Source organism: Erithacus rubecula (genome assembly GCF_903797595.1).
Source record: "Erithacus rubecula genome assembly, chromosome: 6".
Taxonomy (NCBI): Eukaryota; Metazoa; Chordata; class Aves; order Passeriformes; family Muscicapidae; genus Erithacus; species Erithacus rubecula.
The window spans coordinates 9400377-9425147 of record NC_136688.1 but is presented as its reverse complement, the minus strand read 5'-3'; the positions used below and the strand labels follow the sequence as shown (position 1 = coordinate 9425147).

The 24771-nt window shown below is 51.0% G+C and overlaps 1 protein-coding gene across 2 annotated transcripts in view; it reads left to right on the top strand.

Moving 5' to 3' along the window:
- Nucleotides 1-15124, top strand: part of BAHD1 (bromo adjacent homology domain containing 1) — a 34536-nt gene extending 19412 nt beyond the window's left edge. Inside the window, exons 2-7 of one of the 2 annotated variants that reach the window (XM_079309109.1) lie at nucleotides 283-1926; nucleotides 5025-5386; nucleotides 6830-6989; nucleotides 7926-8002; nucleotides 9880-9971; nucleotides 12144-15124. In XM_079309109.1, the coding sequence (XP_079165235.1) occupies nucleotides 300-1926; nucleotides 5025-5386; nucleotides 6830-6989; nucleotides 7926-8002; nucleotides 9880-9971; nucleotides 12144-12333 (2508 nt within the window). In that variant the 5' untranslated portion in view covers nucleotides 283-299 and the 3' untranslated portion in view covers nucleotides 12334-15124. The remainder of the gene's footprint in view (nucleotides 1-282; nucleotides 1927-5024; nucleotides 5387-6829; nucleotides 6990-7925; nucleotides 8003-9879; nucleotides 9972-12143) is intronic. The other variant, XM_079309110.1, reaches the window with a different exon arrangement.
- The last annotated feature ends 9647 nt before the right edge of the window (nucleotides 15125-24771 follow it).

Below are 24771 nucleotides of genomic sequence, written 5' to 3'. Positions count from 1 at the left end.
GGAAGAGGGAGCTGGGTGAACAGCTCTCAGTTCGGGCTCCCAGCTGCTGTGGCATTTGCCATCACCACCTTGCTTTTAATTACTGTTGTATTCCATGGCTTAATATTAAACCACATCTAATTGCATCCTGTCTCTTAATTGGCTTAACTGGCCATCACCCAAATAGACTGTGCTGTATAGAAACAAGCTTCTCCAAATATTTCCTAATTGGCAGTCGGTGCTTTGTGAGGAGATGGGACCCTCTCAGGATATTAATAGATGTTTTCTCCCGTTCGTTCCCAGGATTGGACATTGATCCTATGACGCATGCCCGGAAAAAACAACTTTTCCTTCTGAAACATCCAGCTGGTTCTGCTGGCCAGGCCTCGTCGCCACCAGGCAGCAGGAGGATGGACAGGGCCAACGCAGAGCAGCGGGACGGAGGTGCCTCGGAGGCTCCCGACTGTCCCAGCGGGTTTGTAGGGAATAACAAAAGCAAGAGTTTGCGTGAAGTGCGAAAGACGTACCCGCTGCGGAGGCGGCTGCTCCCCTCGGTGAGCAAAAAGACCTGCAAGGTGCTCCTCACCAGGCTGGAGGATGTGGCTGGCTCTCTGTCCAAACAGACCCCGAGCTGTACAAAAAAGCACCTTCCCAGCTGGGTTGAGGGTTTGGGATCTGCTTTGTTCTCGGAACAAGTTCAGCCTGTGGGAGCGGGCAAGAGTGAGTCATCCGGGGAGAAGTGCACAGTAAGTTATCCTGGGCCGGAGCAGGACTTTGATCCCGCTCCCTCGGAGCCCAGGAAGCGCCGGCTGGCCTCGCTGAACGCGGAGGCGGTGAACAACCTGCTGTTCGAACGGGACGATGGCTTGTTAGCCGGCCGGCGCTTCCGCAGGGACTCCGGGAAGGCTGCTGGGGACTGCAGCCTCAAGGGCCTGCAGTGCAAAGCCGGTGACAGCTGGCCTGCCCTGGAAAAACCGGCTGTGAAAACGGGCAAAGGAAAGAACCGGCAGGAGCCCAGTCAGAAATGCAATAGCTGCGAGCATTCGCTGGATGAGGTCTTTGATGATGGGGCAAAGAGGGAGGATGGTGCCATCTCCTACCATCCCACCCCAAAGAGACTGGCCAGCCTGAACGCCGTGGCCTTCCTGAAGCTGACCCACGAGAAGGACCAGCCCCTGAAACAGAGGAGTAAATCGGACGGAGAGGGCAAGTCTGAGAACCACTGTTCGAAATCTACACTCAAATGGGCCAAAGCTGGACGGAAGAACTGTGTCAAATCCAAGAAGGAAGTGGCTAGCTTAAAAATTGATGGGCAGCACAGCTGGAAAGGCCAGACCCTTGGCACGTTTGGGAAAGGGGAGCAGCGGGACTCTTCCAGGCTCTATGGGACGACAGAGCCCGTCCCCTATGAGTCGCTATCTGGCTCCTATGCCAGAACGGAGGGCTTCTACCACAGACTGCCTTTGCTCATGGGAGGTCAAGCTTCCATGAAGCCGGAGTATGGAAGACCCGGAGAGAAATCCCCAACCCCCAAACAGGAATTTCATCAGCCTTCCTTTCCTGTGCAGCAGTTCCCTCCCTTGCCTGTGCCCGGGAATCACGCGAATTGTGGATGTCTTTATGAATCCTCAGATTTGACTCCGTTGAACGGGTTTTATGTTTATTATGGCCAAAGTGGATACAGTGGCTATTCCCCCTGCTCCGTTTATCCCAAGGACGAGCTGTCGCAGGCTGCCACCTGCGAGGGGCTCCTGGTATCTTCCGGTTCCTTGCCATCAGGTGCTCATCTCCAGCCCCTGCACTGGTGCAGCTCTCCGTACTGCTGCGGGGAGGGAGCGGCCGTGAGCAGCTACAGCGTCTGCGGGGTGGTGCACGTGCCCGAGGGCAGGATCGGCGGCGTGCACGCCGGACGGAGCAGCTACCCCTACAAAATGCCTTTTGCAGCAGGTAAGGGCCAACGTCCACGCAAATCCCGGCCGGCGTTCCTGGGAGAAGAGGGTGGCTCGGCGCGGTGCCTGCTTGCCTGGAGGCTGGTTCCCTCTGCGAGCGGTTCTCAGCTCCACAGCCGAGCTGCGGCTTGGAAGGGATCCGCCTTCCACCTCCCCTTCCCCCGTTTTTAGCCCGGAGGGTTTTTCCCACTGAAAGGTCTCATTGGTGTGGAAAGCAGGGAATCGGTGAAAGGATTTGGGCAGTGAGAAGTTGACTCACGGCTTGTCACGCTGGAGCTGAGGCTGAGCTTTGATCTGTGTAAAACGAGCAGGGTTCAGTTCCTGCACGCCATCCCGCTGTGCCGCTCCGAGCGCCGGTCGGGAGCACACCGGGAGGAGTTGCTCCTCTATCCCAAACCTGGCTCTGGGGGCTGAGGCATCCTCACAGAGCCTGTGGAGAAGCAGGAATTGCCTCTGCTGTTAGACTCTTGTGGAGGCTGCAGACTTTTTGGATTCCATGGATCGATGAGAGCTGGCAGGGCTGCTCAGGGAGTTTCACTGTGGTGGTCTGAGTGCCAGGTGTGCTGTTAGTTTGGGAATTCTTGGTCCCATCTTTGCTCTCCGTGCCTGACAATGAATCACTGGAATGAGGAGGGGTGAGGGGGTATAGAGACGTCATTACTTGCCTGGCTCTCCTCTGTCCCCGCCTGCTTTTCAGACTTCCTGCTTTATCTTGGAGCTTTGCTTCTACCACTGAAAAATACCTTTTTAAATATTTAAAAGTGGAGTGCTGTGTGGGGGTTATCAGACACCAGTACTGTGTGTAAAGCCATCAGGCTGGACGGTGCTGCAAACAGTCGGTCCGTAGAGGAGGCTGCTCTCCAGCTGCTGGGAGTGCCAGCATGGGATCTTTCCACTAACCACGTGTTCCAGCCAGGAGCTGGCATGACTTAACCACTGAGAACAGATTTTCAGGTAGGTGGATGGAGTTTTGGTTCAAGCAAGGCTTTGTCATCTTCCGTTGTAGGAAGCTGCTGTAACTCAGGAGCGTTTGGTTGAAGTGTAATTTCTGTTTTCCCGAAATATCCTCGCTGTCATGGTGCTGCTTCCTACGGCAGCAGCCAGACAGGGCTCGCTGTGCCTTCAGAGCTCTTGAAAGTGGAATGCTCACAAGACAACCAGCTCAGCAGTGTGTTCTTGCCTGACAGTTTCTGTGTAGTGCCCTGAGGTCATACCAGTCTACTTTGTTCCTCGGCTTTTGCGCGCTGGTGCCTCTGATTTTGTGCAGCCAGAAGGATGCAGGCAGTGCAGACGGAGTATTTTCCAGAGCTCAGCCTTCCCTGTGGATTCAGTGATTCCTCCTGGTGCTGGCAAGGGCAGCAGCAGTTCCAGGAGTGGATATCTATCTGTTAGTGTGTCACCCCGCTACTGAGATCTCCCTTGCTGTGATTTCCTTCCTGGGAGCAACTTGGATTTAAAAACCTATAACACTGGAATCATTGAGATTTTGGTTTGTGGATTGAAGCATATAAGGAGGTCTCAGAGAATATTGACGGGGCCTTAGGCTTAGGGATTGATTTTAATATAATTATGCACCTCTGAAGTATCTTCCTTCCCTAGGGTGGGACATTTTAGTGAACAGAAGGAGAACTTTGTCTGCAAGCAGCAGGCTCCCATCAGAGAGGGATCCAGCCTGACATGCTGAATGCATGTTACATCTGTCTGATTTGGTGTCTTCCAGGTGTTTATAGGGAAATATCTGTGCCTGTGTGGTACAAATCCAGGGACTGGGCTGTGATCTTGGGTGGTGGCTGGGTGTTGTGGTAGCAGAGTGGTGAAAAGGAGCTGGACAAGCTGTGAGAGCTCCTTTAGTGCCAGTGGCATCAGAGAGGCTGGCAGTGTGTGTGACCAAGGAAGGAGTCCCAGGGGTGCCACCAAGACCAGCTCTGCAGCAGGGCTCTGATGTTCATAGCAATTTTTGTGAAGTTTCATCCTGCTCTAGCTCAAGTTTAAAAGTTGCTTTTGTAAGTAAAATACCTGGGAGGTGATTCCTTGCTCCATGTGTCCTGTGCCTTCCAGTGCTTGCATCCTGATGTCTAGGCACTCCTGGGGGTTCCTGTGGCATTTGATACTCGGGGTTGATCCAGGTTAAATTAATTAGTTGATCTATTGATCGATGATGATGATCTGTGGCATCCCTTGCACTCTCAGCTCCACAGTGGCTTGGCTGCAGCCCTTAGGGAGGATAAGGTGGGAGGCAGGAATGAACAACTTCCCATCTCTGCAAGGGGTCCCAAGCAGTTCTTTGGCTGGAGCTGAGTGGCTCTGGATGGAATTTTCCCTGGTGTGAGGCATCTCCTGGAGCCTGAGTGGAGCTGTCCTTTGGTCATCCCAAAAAGCACAGTCTCAGGTTTAGGGAACAGGGCTGCATCATATATTGGTCCAGGAACTCTTTTCCTGCTGATAGGACGTAATTACAACTGGTTCTTCCATTGACCTGGGCTGAGGCTTGTTTGTGACTCCTGAGCAGAGCAAGGAATTTCTGGGATGCTCTGAGAGGCAGCGTCAGCCAAATTCCAACCTGCTGAGGTTCCTGTGTCTGCTGCAGGGACACAGTTTTGCTGAGGGTGCAGCATCTTGTGGTTGTGTTCCACCTTGTTTCATCTTTCCTGACTTAATTTGGAGAATCTTCTCAATTTTCCCTGATTAGTAGAATTTGGCTTTTTGAAAGAAGCTGGCTGCGTTTGGCAGTGTGATTTAATCCTTCCCATTGTTTCGATAAGCCTTTTATTTCTTTTATACATATTGACAGGCTGGAACTGCTTTGGACACTGGCCAGCCTTGTGTGTATTCCTGGCTGGCATTACTTGGGATTCAGATGGGTTTGTTGTGGTGCAGTGTCATCGGCGGAGCACTGGAACACGCAGGCTCGGAAATGGCTTTGCCTTTACAATCCAGTGACAGTGCAAAATGAAATTACAGACTGGAGAGTCTTTACAGCTATAATGCAATAAAGGGGATTTCGGGCAAAAGCGGCCGCGATGTGGGACAGTCCCGGCTCTGCGGTTGCTTTATGTTCCAGATGAGATCCGTGACTCATTTCTTCCCTTCCCTCAGAAGGCTGCAAGTCTCTGGACCAGCTGAACCTCACAATCCCGGTGGCAGGACACCCCGCGTCGCCTGCCCACCCGCTCTCAGGATGTCCCGTGCCCAGCGTGCCGCCGGCTGCAGAGCCCGTTCCTCACCTGCAGACCCCCAACTCTGACCCTCAGACCATGGCCCGGGAATGTCCTCAGAGCTCCAAGCCTCCCAGCGGCTCCAAGTCGGGGCTGCGGAACACTCCGGGCTGCCTGCACGCCTCCAACAGCAAAGCGGCCGGGGGCCATTCCCACCCCAAGCAGCAGCGGATCAGCCGGCGCCGAGCCACCAACGGCTGGATCCCCGTGGGCACGGCCTGCGAGAAGGCTGTCTACGTCGTGGTAGGTGTCTGCTGCTGGGGCTGGGGCACAGCTGCCTCTGCACCTCTTGGTTTGGCTTGGGAGCTGCGGGGCTCAATTCCAGCTGGAGATGGTCACTGGGTGCCGTTTCGGTGAAATTCCCATGGGAGCAGAGGCACTGCTGGCTCTGCTGCCTGTGTGCCCTGGTGTTACCTTGCACGGTGTGGTTTGGGAGGGGAGGAGAACCTGCTGCTCCTGTGCTGGCCTCAGCTGAAAGGTGGCGGATCCTCCCAGCTCCGGCATGTGCAGGGGTGGCACCTGAGGCACGTGGGAGTCCATCCTGCAGGGATCGTGCTCCAGCTGCTTTCTCCTGGGTAGGGCAAACCTGTCTGAGAAGCTGAGGGTTGTTGTAGCCTCAGTTATGAGGGGCAGGTCTAGAGGCAGCTCTCATAAGGTGGCTCTCACTTAGGGTGTCTGTAGCCCCACAAGGATCTCTCAGAGCACAGAGGACTGAGACAGTATACTGGCTCTCAATTGGGATTTTTTTCTAGCACCCAAAATCCCCTTTCTTGTAAATTGGTGTGGTGGCACAGCCAGTTGCTCCTCCAGGGATTTCCTATCTGTACTTTCCCATTTGTTGCGTTCAGGGGCAGAGAGTGGTTCCTGTAAGAGGGGAGATTTCCTGCCAGAGAATTCAATTATCTCCAGTCAAGTCCACTTCAATTGCAAGAGAAGGCAATATCCTTCATCTTATTAAAGAATAAGAGCTTGAAATGGGCCCCACGTGGTGTCTGGGAAGGTGGGACAAGGCATTGCTGTGCAGTAGATATCAGGAGGAAGGAGGGCTGTGGTCCAGGCAGGATCTGTGCTGCTGCTTGGTGTGGTGGCACAACCTCGGGCTGCTGAGAGCAGCAGCCAGGGCTGGTTTTGGAACTTCAGCCATTAGGACTGTGTCCAGGTGTCAAGGACTGTGCCAGAATGAAGCCTGTCAAGGCTAGAGACTGGCCTTGTGCATCCATCCCTCAGGCTGTCACACCCCAAAGGAGCAGTGAGGCGTTAATCTCCTTAAGATGCTTCCAGTCCTGCCTGGGAAATCTGGCAGGAGGTTAAACCATCCTGCTCAGGCATTCTGAAACGAAACTCAGAGCAAATGCAGACTAAAACCCCCTCGTACATAGTCCCAAAAGTGATTATTTTGTACTGTCAGAGGGTACAAAGGAATCCTTGGCAGTCCTGCTAAGGAAGGTTTTGTGCCACGACCTCCCTGCCATTCCCTGATTTTCCTGAAGATTGTGGTTTTGCGTGCAGAGTGGAAGGAGCAAGCGAGTTTTAATTTGAAGTAAGAGTATTAATTTCAGCAATTAGGGATTTTGTGAGATGTGCTGTCCCCCTGGTGAGCTGCTGCTCGCTGCCAGCAGTGTGGAGGAGAGCCATGAAGTCTGCTTTGCCTGCTCACCGGGGCTGTTTTGGCTGCTGTGTGTGCAGAACGAGCCGGAGCCGGCCGTGCGCAAGAGCTACCAGGCTGTGGAGAGGGACGGGGAGATCATCCGCGTGCGGGACACCGTGCTCCTCAAATCGGGGCCCCGCAAGAAATCCATGCCCTACGTCGCCAAGATCTCCGCCCTCTGGGAGGACCCCAAGACAGGTACGGTGCCAGGAGAGCGGGAAGTAGGGGAGGGATGCTCGGGAAGTAGGGAAAGCAGCAGGCTGGTTAGGGTACCAGGGTGATGGAGAGATTAGTGCCGTGGCTTCCATTTGGGTTGTTCCAGGAACTGAAATGCTCCTTAGTCACTCGTCTGGGGCTGATAAATGGAAATCTTCCTGGATGTGAAAGCATGTGATATTTGCCAAGTGCCCATCTTAGCAGACCTCTCCTGTATTATTTCATTGCTCAAACATCGGGGGAGCTGCTGTTTGCTTCAGTCCAACATCTGGTCTGGGAGCTGGTGGGAACAGGGCTCTTTGCAGCAGCTCTGATGGACCCCAGTAGAGCTGGGGATGGGAGTTGTGGGGACTTACGGTGAGATCTGGTGTCTGACTGGCAGTCCCTGAGCCAAGGATGCTGAGCCAAATGCTTTAAAGTAGAGGTTGTGCTTAAAAGGGGGGAAAAGAAACCCTGAAAATTCTGTGTAAAAGATGTAAATTGAGGTGTGGTGAGGCCCATTGTGCTTGAGTTAGCGCAGCAGCAATTCTGCCCTGAACCTGGGAATCAATGCTGCAAGTTCCCATCTTTGGACAAGCATCTTTTCCAGCTTGTGTGCTGGATGGATTCTTTTTTCAGGTGGAAACGTTTGATTTTTGAATCTCTGGGGAGTTTTTTGTGCCTGGCTTCCTTGGGATGTTGTAACCTGAGTAGAAGAAGGCAAAGGTGTAGTGGAAAAGCAACATGACCGACTCCATGCAGCTCCTTGCTGTAACAAAGGGACACCTAGTTCAGCATGAAATATTTATCAGCCACAGCTGCCTCTCCGTGAGTGCTGTGGGAATGATGGGGATGGAGCAGCAGGAGGAAACCAGGAATGAGTGGGAAAACACCCAGAGAAGGCTGAGGCTTGACTTGTTTCAATGCCTGTTGTTGCAGGGGAGCTGATGATGAGCCTCCTGTGGTATTACAGACCAGAGCACACTCAGGGAGGCCGCAACCCCAGCATGCACCAGGTGAGTCTGGATTGGGAACGGGCATCCCGGGCTCCTGCAGGAATGGGGGTGCCCCAACATCTCCCTGCATTCCTGGGTGGCCTCAGCCTGAGTACTCTTGGCTGTGATGCAGCTGTTGCCAGATGTGTTGAGTGGTGGTGTCCTATATTGGGCTTTTCCCCCAGATTTATTGTCCTGTGGAGAAACTCTGGGCTCTTACAAACGCTGCTGAGTTCCTTACATGGAGGCTCTAACAGAAACTGCTGAGTGTTGATGTTTCTCCCTTTCATCTGAGAGAATTCCACATATTAAGTAAAAAGTAATTTTGACTGTTTCCTTAAGAATAAAGAAGAATAAGTTTATACTGAATCAATATAAGACATCTTTCCAAAAGCATATTCTAATTCCTACAGGACTGCAGAGCCTGATGCAAAAGCTCCTGCTGCCATTTTGCAGGAAACTGGAGTGGCTGTGTCATGTGTTACCTTTTAATAAATCCCTTAATCTGCTTCTTAAACTCCAAAAACGTGTTGGTTTTGTACTAAAAAACATGGATGCATCATCCTTGCCCTGCATAGATTTGTGATGAGAACTAAGGTTTGACTTGAGGATGCTGTGCCATGATAATGGAGTTGCTTTTTAAAGAAAAAATGTGTGAATCACTGTGACTTCACACTTTGCTCTGCTTTGCATGGGCTTGTGTTGGGTGACAGAACAAACTGGTTTTAACTGGGAATGAGGAATTCACTGCTGTGTTCAACCCAATTTTAATCACTTGATGCTTTCTTAATTTCTATTACTTTTTTAAATTAAAAGGGAGGAAGGGTTTGAGAGCAGGACTCGGGAGCAGTCAGGGGATTGTAAGTGCAGGGCACAGAGTTTCTAAACCAAAATTTGGCACTTTATAAATGGAAGGTGAGTGCATCCAGTCCAGTGAGAATGCCAGGAGGAATTAACCCAGGCTTTTGCAAAGCCACTTAAATTACACAATTCTTCAAACAGGAGAGAGCTCGGGCTGAGGGCTGGGCCAGGCTTGCCAGGGTGACTCAGGTAGTTTTGATTCAAGGAGTAAACCAGAACCCCAAGGTGCAGAAGGCAGGTGTGGCATTCCCAGTGTCCCTGATCAGCCCTGTCCCCAGATGTTCACCCTTTTGTGAGTTTTCCCTTCAGCAGAGCAGAAATGGAGCCTGCAGGGAATGCTTCCAGGTTTGAGCAGGGCATCCATGTTCCCAGAGATCATCTCTGCTGATCTAACCATACCTGAAATTCTTCTCAGTGGCTCTGTCCAGGTTACCCTGTGTATAACCAATCCTGCCTGCTGCAGAGCCAAGTTCCCAAAATTACCCTGGGAATAATTGGAGAGAACTTTACCAATAGAGGTTGTGGCTGCTCCTCCATGCATGTGTTCAAGGCCAAGTTGGATAGGGCTTGAAGCAACCTGGGATAGTGGAAGGTGTCCCTGCCCATGGCAGGGTGTGGAATGAGATAATCCTTAAGGTCCTTACCAACTCAAACTATTCCAGGATTCTGTTCCTTAAGTTTTGGTATAAAAATGTATTAGAGAATCCAGGAGGAAAGGGGAGACCAAGGGGTGCCATGGCCTTGCTGCTGAAGAGCTTTGTGGCACTGGAAATTGGTGTGAGATCACAAAGTGTGCTGGGCAGGGTGAAATGGTGGGAGAGTCAGTCTTTGCTCGCTGATGCTGAATTAAAATGTGGTGCCCAGAGCAGGTGGCAGGTCCTGGGTTACGTGGGACACTGGCTCTGAAGAGTATTCACCATGGGCAGCTCTGGTGACTCCCCATTAAGGTGGAGGGTGAGGGTGTGGCGCTGGCCATGCCTCTCAGGGCGCTGGGTGACCTGTCCCCTCCTGTCCCCTCCTGTCCCCTCCCCGCACAGAATGAGATCTTCGCCTCGCGGCACCAGGACGAGAACAGCGTGGCCTGCATCGAGGAGAAGTGCTACGTGCTGACCTTCGCAGAGTACTGCAGGTAGGTGGAGCTCTGAACCTGCTGCACTTGCCAGCCTCTCACCCTGCCCTTTGCAGCCAGCCCAGCTGTCCCAGCCCTGCTGGCTAGTGGCACTTGCTCTGCTGCAGCCTGGGGGCTTCTCCCGCTCCACATCCATTACGTGTCTGGATTCTGTAGGATCGTGGAATCGTTTAGGTTGGAAAAGACCCTTAAGATCATCAAGTCCAGCTGTTTCCCTGGAACTGCCGAGGCCACCACTGACCCGTATCCCAAAGTGCCACATCCACACAGCTTTTAAATCCCTCCAGGGATGGTGACTCCACCACAGCCTGTTCCAAGGCCTGACCCCCCTTTCCCTGAAGGAATTTTCCCAATATCCAACCTAAACCTCCCCTGGAGCAACTTGAAGCTGCTTCCTCCCAGCCTGTCCCTTGTTCCCTGAGAGCAGAGCCTGATGGCCTCTGGCTGCCCTCTCCTGTCAGGGAGTTGTGGAGAGTCAGAAGGTCCCCCATGAGTCTCCTTTTCTCCAGGCTGAGTCCCCCCAGCTTCCTCAGCTGCTCCTGGTGCTCCAAACCCTTCCCCAGCCTCTTGTGCTCCTCTCAAGGGACTCCCAAATATTGATGCTAGTATGACCACTGCACATGGTTTCAAGGAAGACAGGAACAGGTGTACAGGAAAACATGGAACTTGGAGCTAAAAACTAAGTGAGCTAGAAAGAGATCCTATATACCCATCCCTTGTGGAGCACAGGTGCCAGACTACCCAAAAAACCTGTTGATACAAGTGCCAGTGTTTGTGCTGGACACCAGATCCTGGGATTTTGGCAGTAACACCCCTTGGAGCAGTGACTCAGGCTGCTATAGCTGAGCTCTTGCTGACTGAATTGCAGCTTTGTCAGTAAGAACTTCCCAGCATCCCTATTCCAGCCTGCCATCCTGTGATAGATACACAGGGCTGAGGGAAAATAGGGATTGAATGGGCAGAGCCCCATAATGCAAACCAGTGCTTTAAATCTCCTCAGTTCTGCTGGGTGCATCTGGTGGTCTGTGCAGCCCTGTCACGGAGGGGATGCCTGAGGCCTCCTCCTCAGCCTGCTCCTTGCCCAGGGCTTTGCTCTTGGAATTTCTAAAAACAAACTAGTGTACAAAATCTTTAGAAGCTGAATTTTGATCTTTCTTTTGAGAACACTTAAAACAAAAACCACAAACAAACAAAAAAATACCAACCTAACCCAACAATAGCAAACCAAGCAAAGCCAACCAAACAAAATCCCCTATCCCCAAGCTTTGGATCAAAGCAGTTCCTTTTCATTCTAACACCCCAATCTTCTGGAGCAGCTAGTGGCAGGAATTTTTTCATGCTCTTGTGGATCAGGTCACCTTTGAGAGATGTTCCCTGAGGGCATGCTGAATTCTTTGATTTCCTAAACATTGGTGCATAAACATTTATTAGGGGCTAACTAACAAAAAGGAGGCCAAAGCAGTAAAAACAAGGTGGTTAATTGCTATCATCTTTGGTGCTGTACGATATCCACCAATATGGAAATACAAACTTGTGTTGCTTCCTGCAGGAGTTCTCTTTGAACAAAGCTTTGTCACATTCCTTCCCTTCCCCTTATCCTCCAGCAGCTGCAGTTGTGGCTCCCAGCAGGACACAGGCAGCAGGAGAGGGAATGAGTTCATGGCCCCCAGCACAGGAAGGACACGGACCTGTTGGAGCGAGTCCAGAGGAGGCCATCAGGTTGATCAGAGGGATGGAGCACTTCTCCTGTGAGGAAAGGCTGAGAGAATAGGGATTGCTCATCCTAAAAAAGTGAAGGCTTCGGAATGACCTGATTACCCCTTCCAGTACCTCGAGGGAGCCTACAGGAAAAATGGAGAAAGACTGTTTACAAGGGCATGGAGTGCCAGGACAAGGGGGAATGGCTTTACTCTGCCAAAGGGCAGGGATAGATGGGATATTAGGAATAAATTCTTCCCTATGAGGGTGATGAGGCCCTGACTCAGAGAAGCTGTGGCTGCCCAATCCATGGTAGGGTCCAAGGCCAGGTTGGATGGGGGCTAGTGGAAGGTGGAACCTAGTGAAAGATTCCTACCCATGGCAGGGGGTGAGACTGGACGAGCCTGAATATCCCTTCCAACCCCAAGCATTCCAGGATCCTCTGATAACTCTCCCGATGTGATTGCCCTGCAGATTTTGTGCCTTGGCAAAGCGTCGAGTGGAAGGGATCCCGGGCAGGAAAACCATCATGGTTCCTCCCTCGGAGGAGTACTCCACCCCTCCGCACCGCAAGGTGCCCGAGGACACGGACCCCGAGCTGGTGTTCCTCTGCCGCCACGTCTACGACTTCCGGCACGGGCGCATCCTGAAGAACCCGCAGTAGCACAGCCCTTCCGTCGGGAACGTCCCAGCCTGAGCTGGGACACCTGGGACAGGCACCTGGGACACCTGTGCACTCCCACCCACCTCGTGCTGCTGCAGGTGGGAGCGCCCAGCGCTCCGTCCCGGGGCTCGGGAGCGCGCGAGGAGCGGAGCCCGTGGAGGGAGGCAGCAGCTGAAAGCACAGCACTTCGTTAAAAGCATAAATGAAAATATATACGGAAAAATAAATCTATGTATATAGATATAGGGATTTGCAGAAGTAAATCTATATCTATATATGTATGTAGAGCTGCATCTATTGGGAGGGGATAAAAGCCAAGAAGCAATGCAGAGCCATGGCTGGGGGAATGGCGGAAAGGTGCAGGAGGGATGTGGCAGGGCACTGTTTGTTGAGTCTGGCTGGGACAGGCGGTGGTTTTCGGGCCCTGAACCGAGCCCAGTTCTTGGCAGAGCACAGGAGAGTCTCCTTGGTCCTGCAGGACAGACTCTGAGGATTCCTATGGTGAGAGCTTCTTCCAAATACAGCTTTGGGAGCTGCCTGGGTGCAGAGTGGCCTTCCTTGTGCCATGCTTCCAGCAGAGGAAGAGGTGACTCCTGTTCTCCCGCATCTTTTCCCTCCCCTCACCTTGCTGCTCCATGATTCACCACCTAGGCTGAGGCTTGGAGCCTGCTGCATGGTGGAGCAGAAGGAGCTGGCCAGGTGGCAGGTGTCACACCCCAGTGTAACAGTTTTAGAGCTGGTCCTGTCCGTGGTGTTCTGATGGAGCCCACAGGATCCTGTGCCCCATTGCCCCATTCCCAAGGCCCAGCACTTACAGACACACATCATTTGGAAGCTTGGAGCTCACAAAGTGGGCTCTGCTAGAGAGAGAAGCATGTTTCCTCTTCTGTGTGTTGCTCTTCCTCTGATGGCTCAGGGGGCCTGGATTTTCTCTTTCTTCCCAGTTTGTTTCCTAATGTCATTTACAGACCCTGCTTATCCCCGTGTCTGCAATGGGAAGAAGCCAGAGAGGGAAGTGGCAAACCCTTTTCTTGCGTGTTTTTGGCTTTTTAAAAATTCCTTCCCCATGTGACTGTCCTGATCCTGGGAGTGCTGTTGAAGCCATCAGCAGCCTTTCCTCCTCCAAATTCATCCTGGTGTCCGAGCAAGCTCACCAAAGTGGTTTTGTGGCTCCTGAAAGGACCTGAGCATCGGGAAAGGTTCGCATGGACCATGTGAGCCCCGCAGGTCCTGCCTCTTGCCTTACCTGTACAGATCCCAGACAGACCTTAGATCCCAGACAGACCTTAGATTATCTCAATGCTAACTTGGAGTTAATCCCAAAACAAACCAAAGGACAGTGTCACATCCTGGGGAGTCACTGCACCAGGCTGGGAGCCCAGCCCGAGATTGCACTAACGTAAAACAAAACCGACCCCATGCCACCCAAATTCCTGCTGGCTGGAGCCACTCACTGAAACAAGGGATCTGCATTTGCCCAGTCTTTTGGGGCTTTTGAATTTGTGTTCCATGGTGGAAGTGTCCATTCTGGTTTAATGTTCCATCTGTGGAAGCAGCATTCCCTGCACTCCCTGGGGATGCAGGGATTGTCACCTTGCTCCAGTGGCAACACACCTGCCCGGCCTAGAGAGAAAACCATGGCATCCAATTCCTTACATGGAATAGTTCAGGCACACAGGAGTTCTCCAGAGATTTGCTCTACATACCAAAGAGGGGAACGTGTCCGGAGGCGATGGCTGGAGGGGGTGACAAGGTCCGGCACCTGCTGCAGCGGGCGGGCATCTCCCTGCAGCTGGTGGATGATTCCTGCTGGGAAATTCCTGTTTATTCCCACCTGCATAGCCCAGGGAGAACACCCAGCTCCAAGAAGGGAGATCCCAGGTGTACAAGCAAGAATTGTCAGGTGAAGCATCTTCTCTCACTTATACCTCAAGATACTGTTGGTGTCAAAGGGATTGCCCAGATCTCTCCTGATCAATTCGCTTGGCACTGGGCGTCTCTTGGAATGACGTGGTGGGGCTGTGTTGGGGTGGGAAGTGGTGGCACTTTGGGGACACTCGGATGAAGGGGTGCAAGGAGGCATTTGAGAACGTGGTCTCTGGTGCTTCTAGGGGAGGATGTGAAGTGGTTTTCCCCTGTAGCAGGGAGGGAGGACGCTGGAGAAGTGGAGCTACTCCTGCCCATGGCCATGAGGGGAGCGCAGCAGCTGCACCCCAGAGTGGGTGGAAGGTGATGAGAAGCCCTAAATCCATGTATTTTGCTTCATGGGGATTCCTTTGCCCCTGAACCTGAAGCAACAGAGCTGCTGTGGCCATTTCTCCCTGGCAGTGCTTTGGACATGGAATGCTGCAAGACCTACTGGCTGGGTGAGCCTGAGCACTGCTGCAGCTGGGCCCAGGTGTGAGACCCAGCCTTGGAACCACAGTAACTCACTGAAATTCCTCCTTCTGCCCCATCTTCCCCTGCTCCCACCTTGTCCTGACTCCTCTCCAGGTGGCAGGGAAATTATCCTTGCCCTGGGTCCATAAGGGGCTCCGGTCCAGCTCTGGAGAGGACAAACCTGACTTTTCTCATGTTGAATCTGCTTCAGGCCATGAACATTGAGGTTCACGTGGTTGCTGATGCTGTTGTGCAAACAGCATGTAAATGAACTGAAATGTCTTATCCCTAATGAAAAGATTTCCTGCTTTTTTAATCTATTAGATATGGAAATATTTTTTGAAACTGAAAAATGCAGTCGGTAGAATTTAAATCGAAGCGTAATACATGTAAAATATATTTTAGTTGATAATTTTGTAAAATGCACTTTTTTGTGTCTCTTCCCTGGTTTCCCAGATCTGTATTTCATTGTTTACAGATGGAATGAGAACATTCCCTATTCCCTCCTTCTGTGAGAAAGATATATTAGAAGTAATTCTTAAAAAAATAAATTTGAAAAATCGTATTGATTTAGAAAACAAACCAGTGCTGGACTGTTCTTCCCATTCTTGCATGAACTTCCTGCCTGGACCTGGTGGTTGCAGGAGTTAGGCATGCTTGGGAGCAGATGTGGATGCTCAGGGCTGTGGGATGAGTGATCTCTTTGGTTTTCCATGGAAATAGAGCAAGTGACAACAGGATAGGCAGGGATTGACTGACTTTTATCCAATCTGCTCTTGACAGCCCCTGTCAGTGGAATATTTGAGTCTGCTGTTCAGACAGGGCAGGTGGTGGCGGCAGATCTTGTTTCAGCTAGGCTTTAGGAACCTGAAGGAAGCATTTGGGAATGTTGCTTTGGACCACAGTCTCCACCAGCATCTGCCATCTGTGTGTCTCCACCCCATGGCACCAAGTGCCACACGCACCCTGAGGACAGCTCTGATAGCTGAGCCATCTGCATAGGCATCCCAAGTGGCCAGGAGGATTCCAAGTGGGAGAAGAGCAGGCAGGAGTCAAATAACCTGCTGGAGGAGCAGGATAATGGGATCAGGAGTACCTGATGGGAATGTCTGCAGCCACATGCAGGTGAGAGCTGTTCAGGGATTCTCCCAGCCAGTGACAGGACCTGGGGGTGTGAGGCTGAAGGCACAGGCACGTGCAGGGACATTGCAGGGGCTCCTGCACACTCATCCTCAGGGGGAGCAGCTCCCATGGCCCTGGGTGGTGACAGCCAATCCCACACAGTCCTGCCATGGTTTCTCTGGAGCTGTCCTGCAGGCTCCTCCTCTGCTTTCATGATTTACATTCCATGTTGAGATGTTCTGCTGCTTCCTGGGGCTGTGGCCCTTGCACAGCTGGGGAGGGAGGGGATGAATTCTGGGAATGTAAAGGAGAGAGTAATATCTGACATGGACTTAGCTCCTGATTACAGGGAAGGGAGTGAGGGCCACATGTGACCTGTGGGCTGAATGCAGATGGGCTGGGCTTGGCAGGACTGCACCCATAACCTTTGGATTATCCATTGAACACTAGCTGCATCTTTGCAAAAATTTGCAGCATCTTTCACTCCCAGGTCACCTTGAGCAGAAGATTCTGAGATGGTCCCATTGGATGAGTTGGGACTGCTCAGTCCCTGTCCCCTTGCAGCCCTGCCAGCATCACACATTCTTAAATTCCTAAATTTCTTATTAGGATTAGGGATTTTGCTAGAGGATCCTTGCCTTTTGCTTCCTGCTCTCAGCCTTGTCAGCACAGCTTCTCACAGGGAGCTGCAGGAAGCACAGACCTGGAGAAGCAGATCAAACTGAAAGAATTCCTGAAAAAGAAAACTACAGTGGTGAAGTGAATTCATCTAGGATTTTCCTCCCAAGGGGAGGAAAGAGCTCTTCCAGGGATGTGTGCATTTGTGAGCTGGTGTGGGGTCACTGAGCATGGTATTCCCAACCCCATGGCCTGGGATTTCTGCTGAAGAACCAATTTGACATTTTCCAGTTGGATTTAATGTGCCTTGGTTACTGGGAGCCATCAGTGATGTGGGTGCCAGAAATGCAACAGAAACCTTCCCCCTGTGCCTGACCCATGGCTGGCTCTGGTGCTTATCCAGGTGTGGATGCTCCCTCAGAGAGGTCCCTTGGAAAGACAACCAAGAAAAAGCTTTTCCATCCCCACTCTTCCTGCGTGGTGAGCCGTCACCAAAAGGATAATCTGTAGCGGGTTGAAAAGTTGGGATTAATGTCAAGCAAAATTGGATTTACTGTTGAAATCTGCTACCCGAGGGAGGCACGCAGTGCTGTATCCAACTCTCCTGGATCTGACATTCAGCAAACTGCTCTTGTATCACTGATGCTGCCAGGAATGTTCTGCTGCCACAGTGGCAGAGTCCTTTTGGCCACAGGTTGTCCTTGGAGTCCCCCATGCTTAAGGAAGACGTGGGCTCACCGCCCATAGGTGTGTGGCCATTGGAATCCTGCCTGGCTTTGGCCAGCTGGGCATCCCCTGGCAGGTTTTGATGACCAGCAGTGGTTCAGGTACCTGGCAGAGCCAACCTGCTGTATCCCATTTCCCTCATTTCCTTGTGCAGTGTCTGAAGGTGACAGAGCCTTGTGGCAGTTGCAGGGAGGAGGAGGCACTTTGGGTACTGGGAAGGAGCTGTTGGGGCTGTGGGCACTTCCAGAGGCTTTGGATAAGATTTGGGCACCGGGATGAGCACACTGAGAGGTGGGAGCTGTTGAAAAGTGCATCCTGACCTTTGGGGATTAATCCTTTGAGAAGCACAGCAGTGTCCTGCAGATTCAGGGATGCTGGCTCTTTGTTCTGCTTCGGAGTAGTTCTTTTTTCCAGGGAAAGTGCCAGCTGCTCTCCTGGTGCTGCTCTGGGAGCTTTCTTGGGGCCTCCTCACCTCACTGCCCACATGTCCCAGCCAAGCAGATCCAGAGCAGCATCCAGGACTGGCTGAAGTCTCTTCCCACCTGGAGTGAAAGCCGCGAGCTCCTGCTTGCGTTTAACTGCGGCTTTAATGCCGCTAATTGTAATGGGCTGTAATTGCGCCAAAATCCCTGCGAGCCAGGAGACCGGAGCAGTTGGGACTGTCACACGGATGTGACAGAGAGCTCTGGCACCGCCCAGCTCCGTCCCTGCCTGTGGAGGAGCCCTGCAGGGGCTGGGGGAGGGATTTGTCCCATCACCGGTGTCAGAGCCAGCCCAGGGAAAAGGGATACACATCCCCTTAACCTGGTGGATCCAGGGACCTGAGCGTGGGCAATTCCATTTTACTGTGCCTTTCTCACCCCATCCATACGGGATAAACACTTGGCTCACCGAGCTGGGGTCTTGAGGGGAGATAATGGATAACTGCTTGCTAATCCCTGCGTGCCAGTGTTGGCTCTCACTGCCCTGTGCTGCTCCAAGTGCTGCAGTGGCAGCACAGGGAGCCCCCAGCTCCATTGGCACAGGCTCCATCCATGGGAAAGCAGCCGCAGCCTCGCAGAGCCACTCTTGGAATGGCTCCTGCACTGCCTGTGTCACTCAAAGCTGGATAAAAATGAGGTTGAGCTTTTTGTGTTCTTCTCCAGCTGCTGCTCCTGCCATGCCTGCATCCCTGTGCCCAAAACCTCAGGGCCCTGGAGCAGCAGTGCAGGGAGATGTTTTTCTGGAAGCATCAAGCTGGACTTTCCTGGAGGTTCTTTGCTGTGATAAAGCCCTTGGCAGAAGGGTAATTTCTATCTGGCCCCAGGAAAGGAGCTGTGCTGAGGGGCCACAGGGGACTGGCCAGGACTGTACTGCTAGAGCCTCCTGCAAAACCCCAAAAACCAGTTAAATCACCCCTTTATATCTAAATTTTCCTTAAATTCCAAATGCCAGCCTGGAACACATGTTGAGAGTGTGTTGGGAGCAGCACTCGGTGATGTGAGAGACTGGGTTCAAAAGTAGGAACAAAAGGAAAACAATGAGCCCAAAAATCAGAAGAACAGAGGAGGAATCAGGTGAGCACTGCCAGGTGTGCTGGGAAAGGCATCCAACCTGTATTCATGCATTCCATACGGGATGGGACTCACCGAGGCAGTGGAGTTGTGGCACAGCCCTCAGTGCCAGCCTCGGGGTTGTAATTAATAGAGGGAGATGACGATTAAAAATTTGGGGGTGGTATAAAGGAGATACCTGAGCTGGGATGAAGCTGGCACGGAGTGAGGGGTCTCCTGGAGCACGGCGTTGCCATAGGGATCCGACAGCTTCTCCGTCAGAGCCTCCGGCGAGAGCAGTTAATCCATTTTTAAGAGGAAAGGATATTTAATAAAGGGAACCATTTAAACTGGATTTACAAGGCACACTGAATGGAGGCCCCATTTATTCCGTGACTTCATATTTAATTTTAATATCTCTATAAACCTCTCCAGAGTGTTCTGCACAAACAAGCTGGAGCCAGAGCGGTTCGACCGCCCAGTGATTCTTAAAAGCAAATCAATTTAACAGCACAGGAAAAAACCTGCCTCTCCAGGAATATTCTTCCGCTCTCGGAAGGAGCAGCAGAATAGCTGCCTTAGAAAACAACAAACAAGCTGTTCTGGTGGAGAGGGATTTTTGAAAGGATATGGTGCAAAGCAGGGTGGGGAGCCTCCTCAGCGAGCCAGGTTGTTGGGAATTTGCTTTGTTGCTGTGTTTTCTCTGCACTCATAAATAATGTAATTAATAATCAGATAGCTTCATCAATAATCCAGCTTTTTCTGTAGCTGTGCTTGCTGCTATTCCCATGCTGCTGCCTGAGCAGGGATGCAGTGACTGTAAAAGCCCATATAAAAGCTGGGATAGGGATGATGGCACCTGGCAGTGTTTAGCACTCCATAAATGAGAAAAGGATAGGAAGGCAGCCAGATTTCCCACAAGGAAGCAGTTTATGACTGTTCCCAGTGCGTTTTTTCTTCCTGCACTGGGAATGTCATGCTTTTGGAAGAATCAAGTTCTCTGGGAAGAGCTAGTGAGAAAACTCCTTACCTCTGCAACAGGTAAACTCTCCTGCTCCTCACTGCCTGCCTCAGGGCACAGAGCAAATTCCCTGGATTTTCTTTGTCCCTGAAACATCTCATTTCTATTTCTTTTTAATACGTAGAGATTGTGCTGCACAAAGCTGGCTGTGGTTTCTCTTCCATCTTTTGGGTGGTCCCTGAACCCAGATTAAAGGAGCAGAGCAGGTGCCCCTGGTCACCACATCCCAGTCAGCCTGTGCAGTGGTTTGTGCTCTCAGATCACAGAATGTTCCCTCACCTCCACTTAATCCCTTTTCCCCCTCTTTTTCTTTCTACATAAATGGACCCCCTGGCAGGAAACAGCATCCTCTGCTGCCCTGGGCCATGGAGATGCATTTCTCAAGGAGTTGACTCTGGACTGCTCCAAGCGAGGGTGATTTAGAAATCAGATTTTCTCCCTGTCCCAGGCTGGGGGATGTTTCTCCCTATCACAGATCCATGAGTGGGATTGGACTCGTAGCACATCAAATAATTAGTCTATAAAAAGGGAATTTTATGGCACATTAACGAGCACAGTTGAGTTTTGTTCTCGCCTCCCTGCGAGATGAAAGCTGAGATTCTCTGTGGGAATTGATTTCCTCCTGGGATCTCCCTGTCTCAGAAACATGATGTCCCAAAAGCAGATATGTGTGGGTCTGGAAACTGGGATCCAGGCAGGCAGCAGTCCCTCATTTCTAGGGACAGGCCCCTTGCTCCAAACCCATTTTTCCCTAATATTTTAGCAAATTTTCTAGTAATTTAACTTTCTCATTAGTTTTCTTCTAAAATCTGAAAATAATGGTTTTTTTTTTTAATTCGTAGGGGAGAAAAAACTCTTTTCATCACTCTTTAACAGAAAGCCTCAGTCTTCCATGGTCCAGAGCAAGAGGAGGCACAAACAGACTGATTTATTTCATTCTTCTTGATGTTTATTTTAAATTAATCCTGTTGGGACAGATGTCAGGCCAGAGTTCTTGCTGGAGTCACTTATGTTCTTTGATCTAATTAACAATGGCTCATGTTTTATAATAACTCATTTTCCTAATAATTAATTTTTCATGAGTGATGGGATTCACTTACTCTTTGCTCTTTGCCTTCCCCTAGATCCTGAGTTTCCTCCCTCATTTTTCTTCCCTTCAGTGCTCATTTTCCAAACCTCCTTGATGCTGATACATTTCAGGCTTGAAAACACTGGAAGTAACTTCCAAATATGCTGTATTTAGAGAAAAAATCAGACTAATTTTACATGTTTATTCATTAAAAGCACCAGTAGGATCCTGCTGTGCACACATGGAAAAACAAATGGAGTGTGTGTCAGTAATAATAAAATAGGAATGATGCTGCTGTGATTCATTGACCCAGGATTTCCGACTGGCATTTACAGTGGGCTTGATGATAAACCCCCAGACTTTCCTTGGGAAGTGCCTCTGGAATACTCAGGAAAAAGCTTTTAGGGATTTCACAGCAATTTGAATAACATGCTGCCTAGGATGGCCTGAAGGCACAAAACTTCCCGTTCCTATAAAATCCGGGTTACAAACGGAAAACCAAGAAGAACAAGAAAAAGATCGGAATATTGAGAAGTTTTCCCGAGTACCACAAAAGAGAATTTCATCTCATGATCATGGAAACCTTTCCCAAATTAAATGTTGCTGGGATTCTGCAAGTCAGCCACACAGATGGCACCGTTCCTCCAATGTCCGACTGTCCCCTCCAGGATAAATTTGTCCATGTTTCTAGCCAGATCCCCCACTCTTGTTCATCTTATCCCCAAAACTTCCCAGCACCTATCCCCTATCAGTTTCCAGTATTTTTCCTGGGGCACAGCACGTCCTTCTCAGGTCATTATCACTTCTGGCACACGTTACAAACCTAAACAGGGTTCAGTCAAATGGGTCCTTATCAGTCCCTTTCTGATTTGTTTGTTTGTTTGTTTGTTGCGTTTTTGCCTTGGGGGCAATGATTTCTGCTGTCGGGGATGAGATGCTGGAGGTTTTGGAGGTGTTGGAACAGATTCAGTCCTCGTCCTGCTGCCTGTGAGACCACAAAAACATTAATTGCCTACAAATTCCAGCAGGAACTTACACACACAGTCACGACTTCATTAGAGCCCCGCAGGAGCCGCCTGGGAGCCTCGGGAAACTCCGTGTAAAGAGCAGCGGATAGACCTGGAATGAGTTAAGAGACTCGGAGACTCACCTGCGACACAGGTTTGGGAGCCGTGTTGGATTTGATGTGTGTTCGTACTGAGCGCTGGTGGTAAAACCCCGGCTGGCTGCCACTCCGAGGATGTCTGTGAGTGCATCCAGCAGCTCCGGGCTCAGAAGGATCAGTGATGGGTCAGCGGGAGGATAAAGGGTGCAGCAAGGGAGTTGTTACCGACTAAAAATTGGATACGCTCGGCCTGGCAATGGGCTTTGCATGTCAACCTGATTTTTGGAGGGGGAGATCTGGGAGCGGGAGAATAACCGGGAGAGCTGCGCTGAGCCGCTGTCCCTGTTGCGCTGGCGCCTGCGGTATTCCTGACCTGGCTCCGACCTCCGGCCCAGCTGGAGCGTGTGGCGTGTGTGGCAGCCCTGCACTGCCCGGGGGATGTGTATCCATCCATCCGTGCCGTGTCTGCCAGCCCTGCTGGCTGCCTGCCCCGCTCCGTCCCCTTCCGTGCCATCCCCGGATCCGCGCCCCAAATCCGGGCGGGAAGAGCGGTGCCTGCTGCTTCTCCTGGTGTTAAGGAGCTGGATCTCCCGGGGTGGCTCCATCCACAAGTGATTCCACAGCCGTGCCCGGCGGAGCAGAGAGAGCAGAACGGAGCTCAGCATAAGGAACTGAGCTCAGAGTTAAGGCACTGAGCTCAGACCAAGGTCTGTCAAGTCCAGCCAGCTGCGTAGCAATGCATTTATAACCAGATCCTTCAGCACCAAGTTTTCCTTGAAAACAGTAATTTTTGTCTTTGGAATTACTCAGTGTATTCGTCCAGAATGTTTCACTTTGTTTAAAAAGGCTTTTTTCCCCAGAGATAAGAAACTCCGCCTCGGTAGTGAGCTGGTTGTGGAGCGGCTTCTGTGCTTATCCCCTTGGATAAGAGGCTTTATTATACCAAATTACGGGATAATCTCCGGACACGCAGCCACAGCATCGGATCTCTCCTCCTCTGCTTGTTTTACTTTTTGATCCAGAGCTGCTCAAACCAATCCAGGGGGTCTCCTCTGATAGCAATCACCGTCCTGTTTCTTGTCTGGGAAGCTGGCATCGACCCAAACCAATGTTTATTCAAGAAACCTTCTTTCTCTTGCTCAGCTTTTCCAGAGGCCTCACCCATTTGTCCTTTTTGCAGTCCTTCAGACTGAAATAAATATCTGATCTCACCCCAAAGTCCAGCAGAGCCTTGGCAGGGCATTTGTGATGACATCAGTGTCCAGGCTCATCCCAAGCTGGAAGGACAGGGGCGTCCCTCAGCCTTTCTCTCCATCCCCTCTGGGAACTGGCCTTTTCCTTGTCACACTGATACACATTCCTGATTTCTGACAGCCAAGGTGAGTTCTACAGCCTTCCTTAAACCTGTGTGTGCATAAATGTGTTGGGGGACTGGCTCAGTGTAATGTCGTTGATATTATCATGTAACAATAGTGTATTTTAATGTTTTTCCGCTCGTGTGTGTAAACAGTGAGGAAAAGGCCCTGAGATTTACTGCTCCAGGTACCCAGGGTGGAGGCTGTGGTGCTCTTAAGTTGATTACTGGGGCTTGGAGGCATTTTGAAGAGGGCTGGGAAGTGCAAAAATCTGTTTATACCTGTAAGTGGGAATTTAAGGGATGAGGCTGCTGCTCCAGCCCCTGGTAGGAGAACACACTGAGGCCTGGCAGGGCATTTCCCTGGGAAGGGCTGTTGGATTTCCCTTCTCCTACAGAAGAGAGAACCAGACCCTTCCATTACTGCAGTATGTTGTATAAACTTGTAGGTAAACCACAGCAGCCTGAAGTTGGGTTTCCTCAGTGACATTTTATTTGCTTTTTTCGGAAGGGATGGATCTGTGTGGGAAAGATATTCCCATAGTTTTGCACATTCTGAACATGAGGCAGCTTTTAACTGCTTTGGAAATCAAATTACTGCTCACTCTTGGTGTTAATTAGGCACACCAAGTGTAACCACTATTAATTCTCCTTGGTGACACAGGGTTTAGCCCTGCAAACCAGCTCCTGAACCGTGTATTTGCTTGGCTGTGCTGTTCCTATAGAGACTTTGCATCCCACCCCATACCTTTGCTCTTCAGACCAGTCCTTAAATCCAAGTTCCCTTTAGAAAACAGCCCTGCTGACCTCTTGGGCAGTTTCCTGTTTCTCTGCATTTCCAGAGCCAGTGGGCTATCCTGTGTAATCTAGAGATATTAGTGGGAAATAGGAACAAAAAGGGATGAGCAGTGCCAGACTAACACGCCTTCGAAGAAATAAAAATTCCCCTTGGCTGCTTTGCAGTTTGCTGCAATCAGCCTTTTTCCCCAGGAGGAGGGATTGATTTTTGTCTCAGTGACACGGATTATTTGTGTTGGCACGGCTTCAGTTTGGGCTGGTGTTGAGATCAGATCAGGACCTGCCCTCTGAAATGAGAGCAGGAATCTGATAACACCTCGTGTGTGCAGCTTTGCTGGTGGCAGGGCTGGATATCGGTCTCTTCCTAGAGCTAATGCTGTATTTACATCCAAATAAAACCGGGAAATGTGCAATAATCTAGCTGCAGGCTCTCGTGCTGCGCTCCAAGTGCTTTGTCTGCTTTGGCTGACAAAATGCTCTTGGCTCCTGATCAAAGGGAAGTAAGTGGAAGCTGGTTTTCTCTTGATGTTAAGAAAGCTCCTGACAGAGAGTCCCTGCAAGGCTGGTTAAGAGCCCAGGCCCCGTGGTAGGCTAGGAAAACTCATTGAAGGAAAATTCTGAGAACAATGGCAGTGTGGAGTGATTTGGGAAAGGGCTGTGTGAGGAAATGGCATCCTGATGGCTGGGTTAGTGCCCCAGGCATCCAGGGGACGG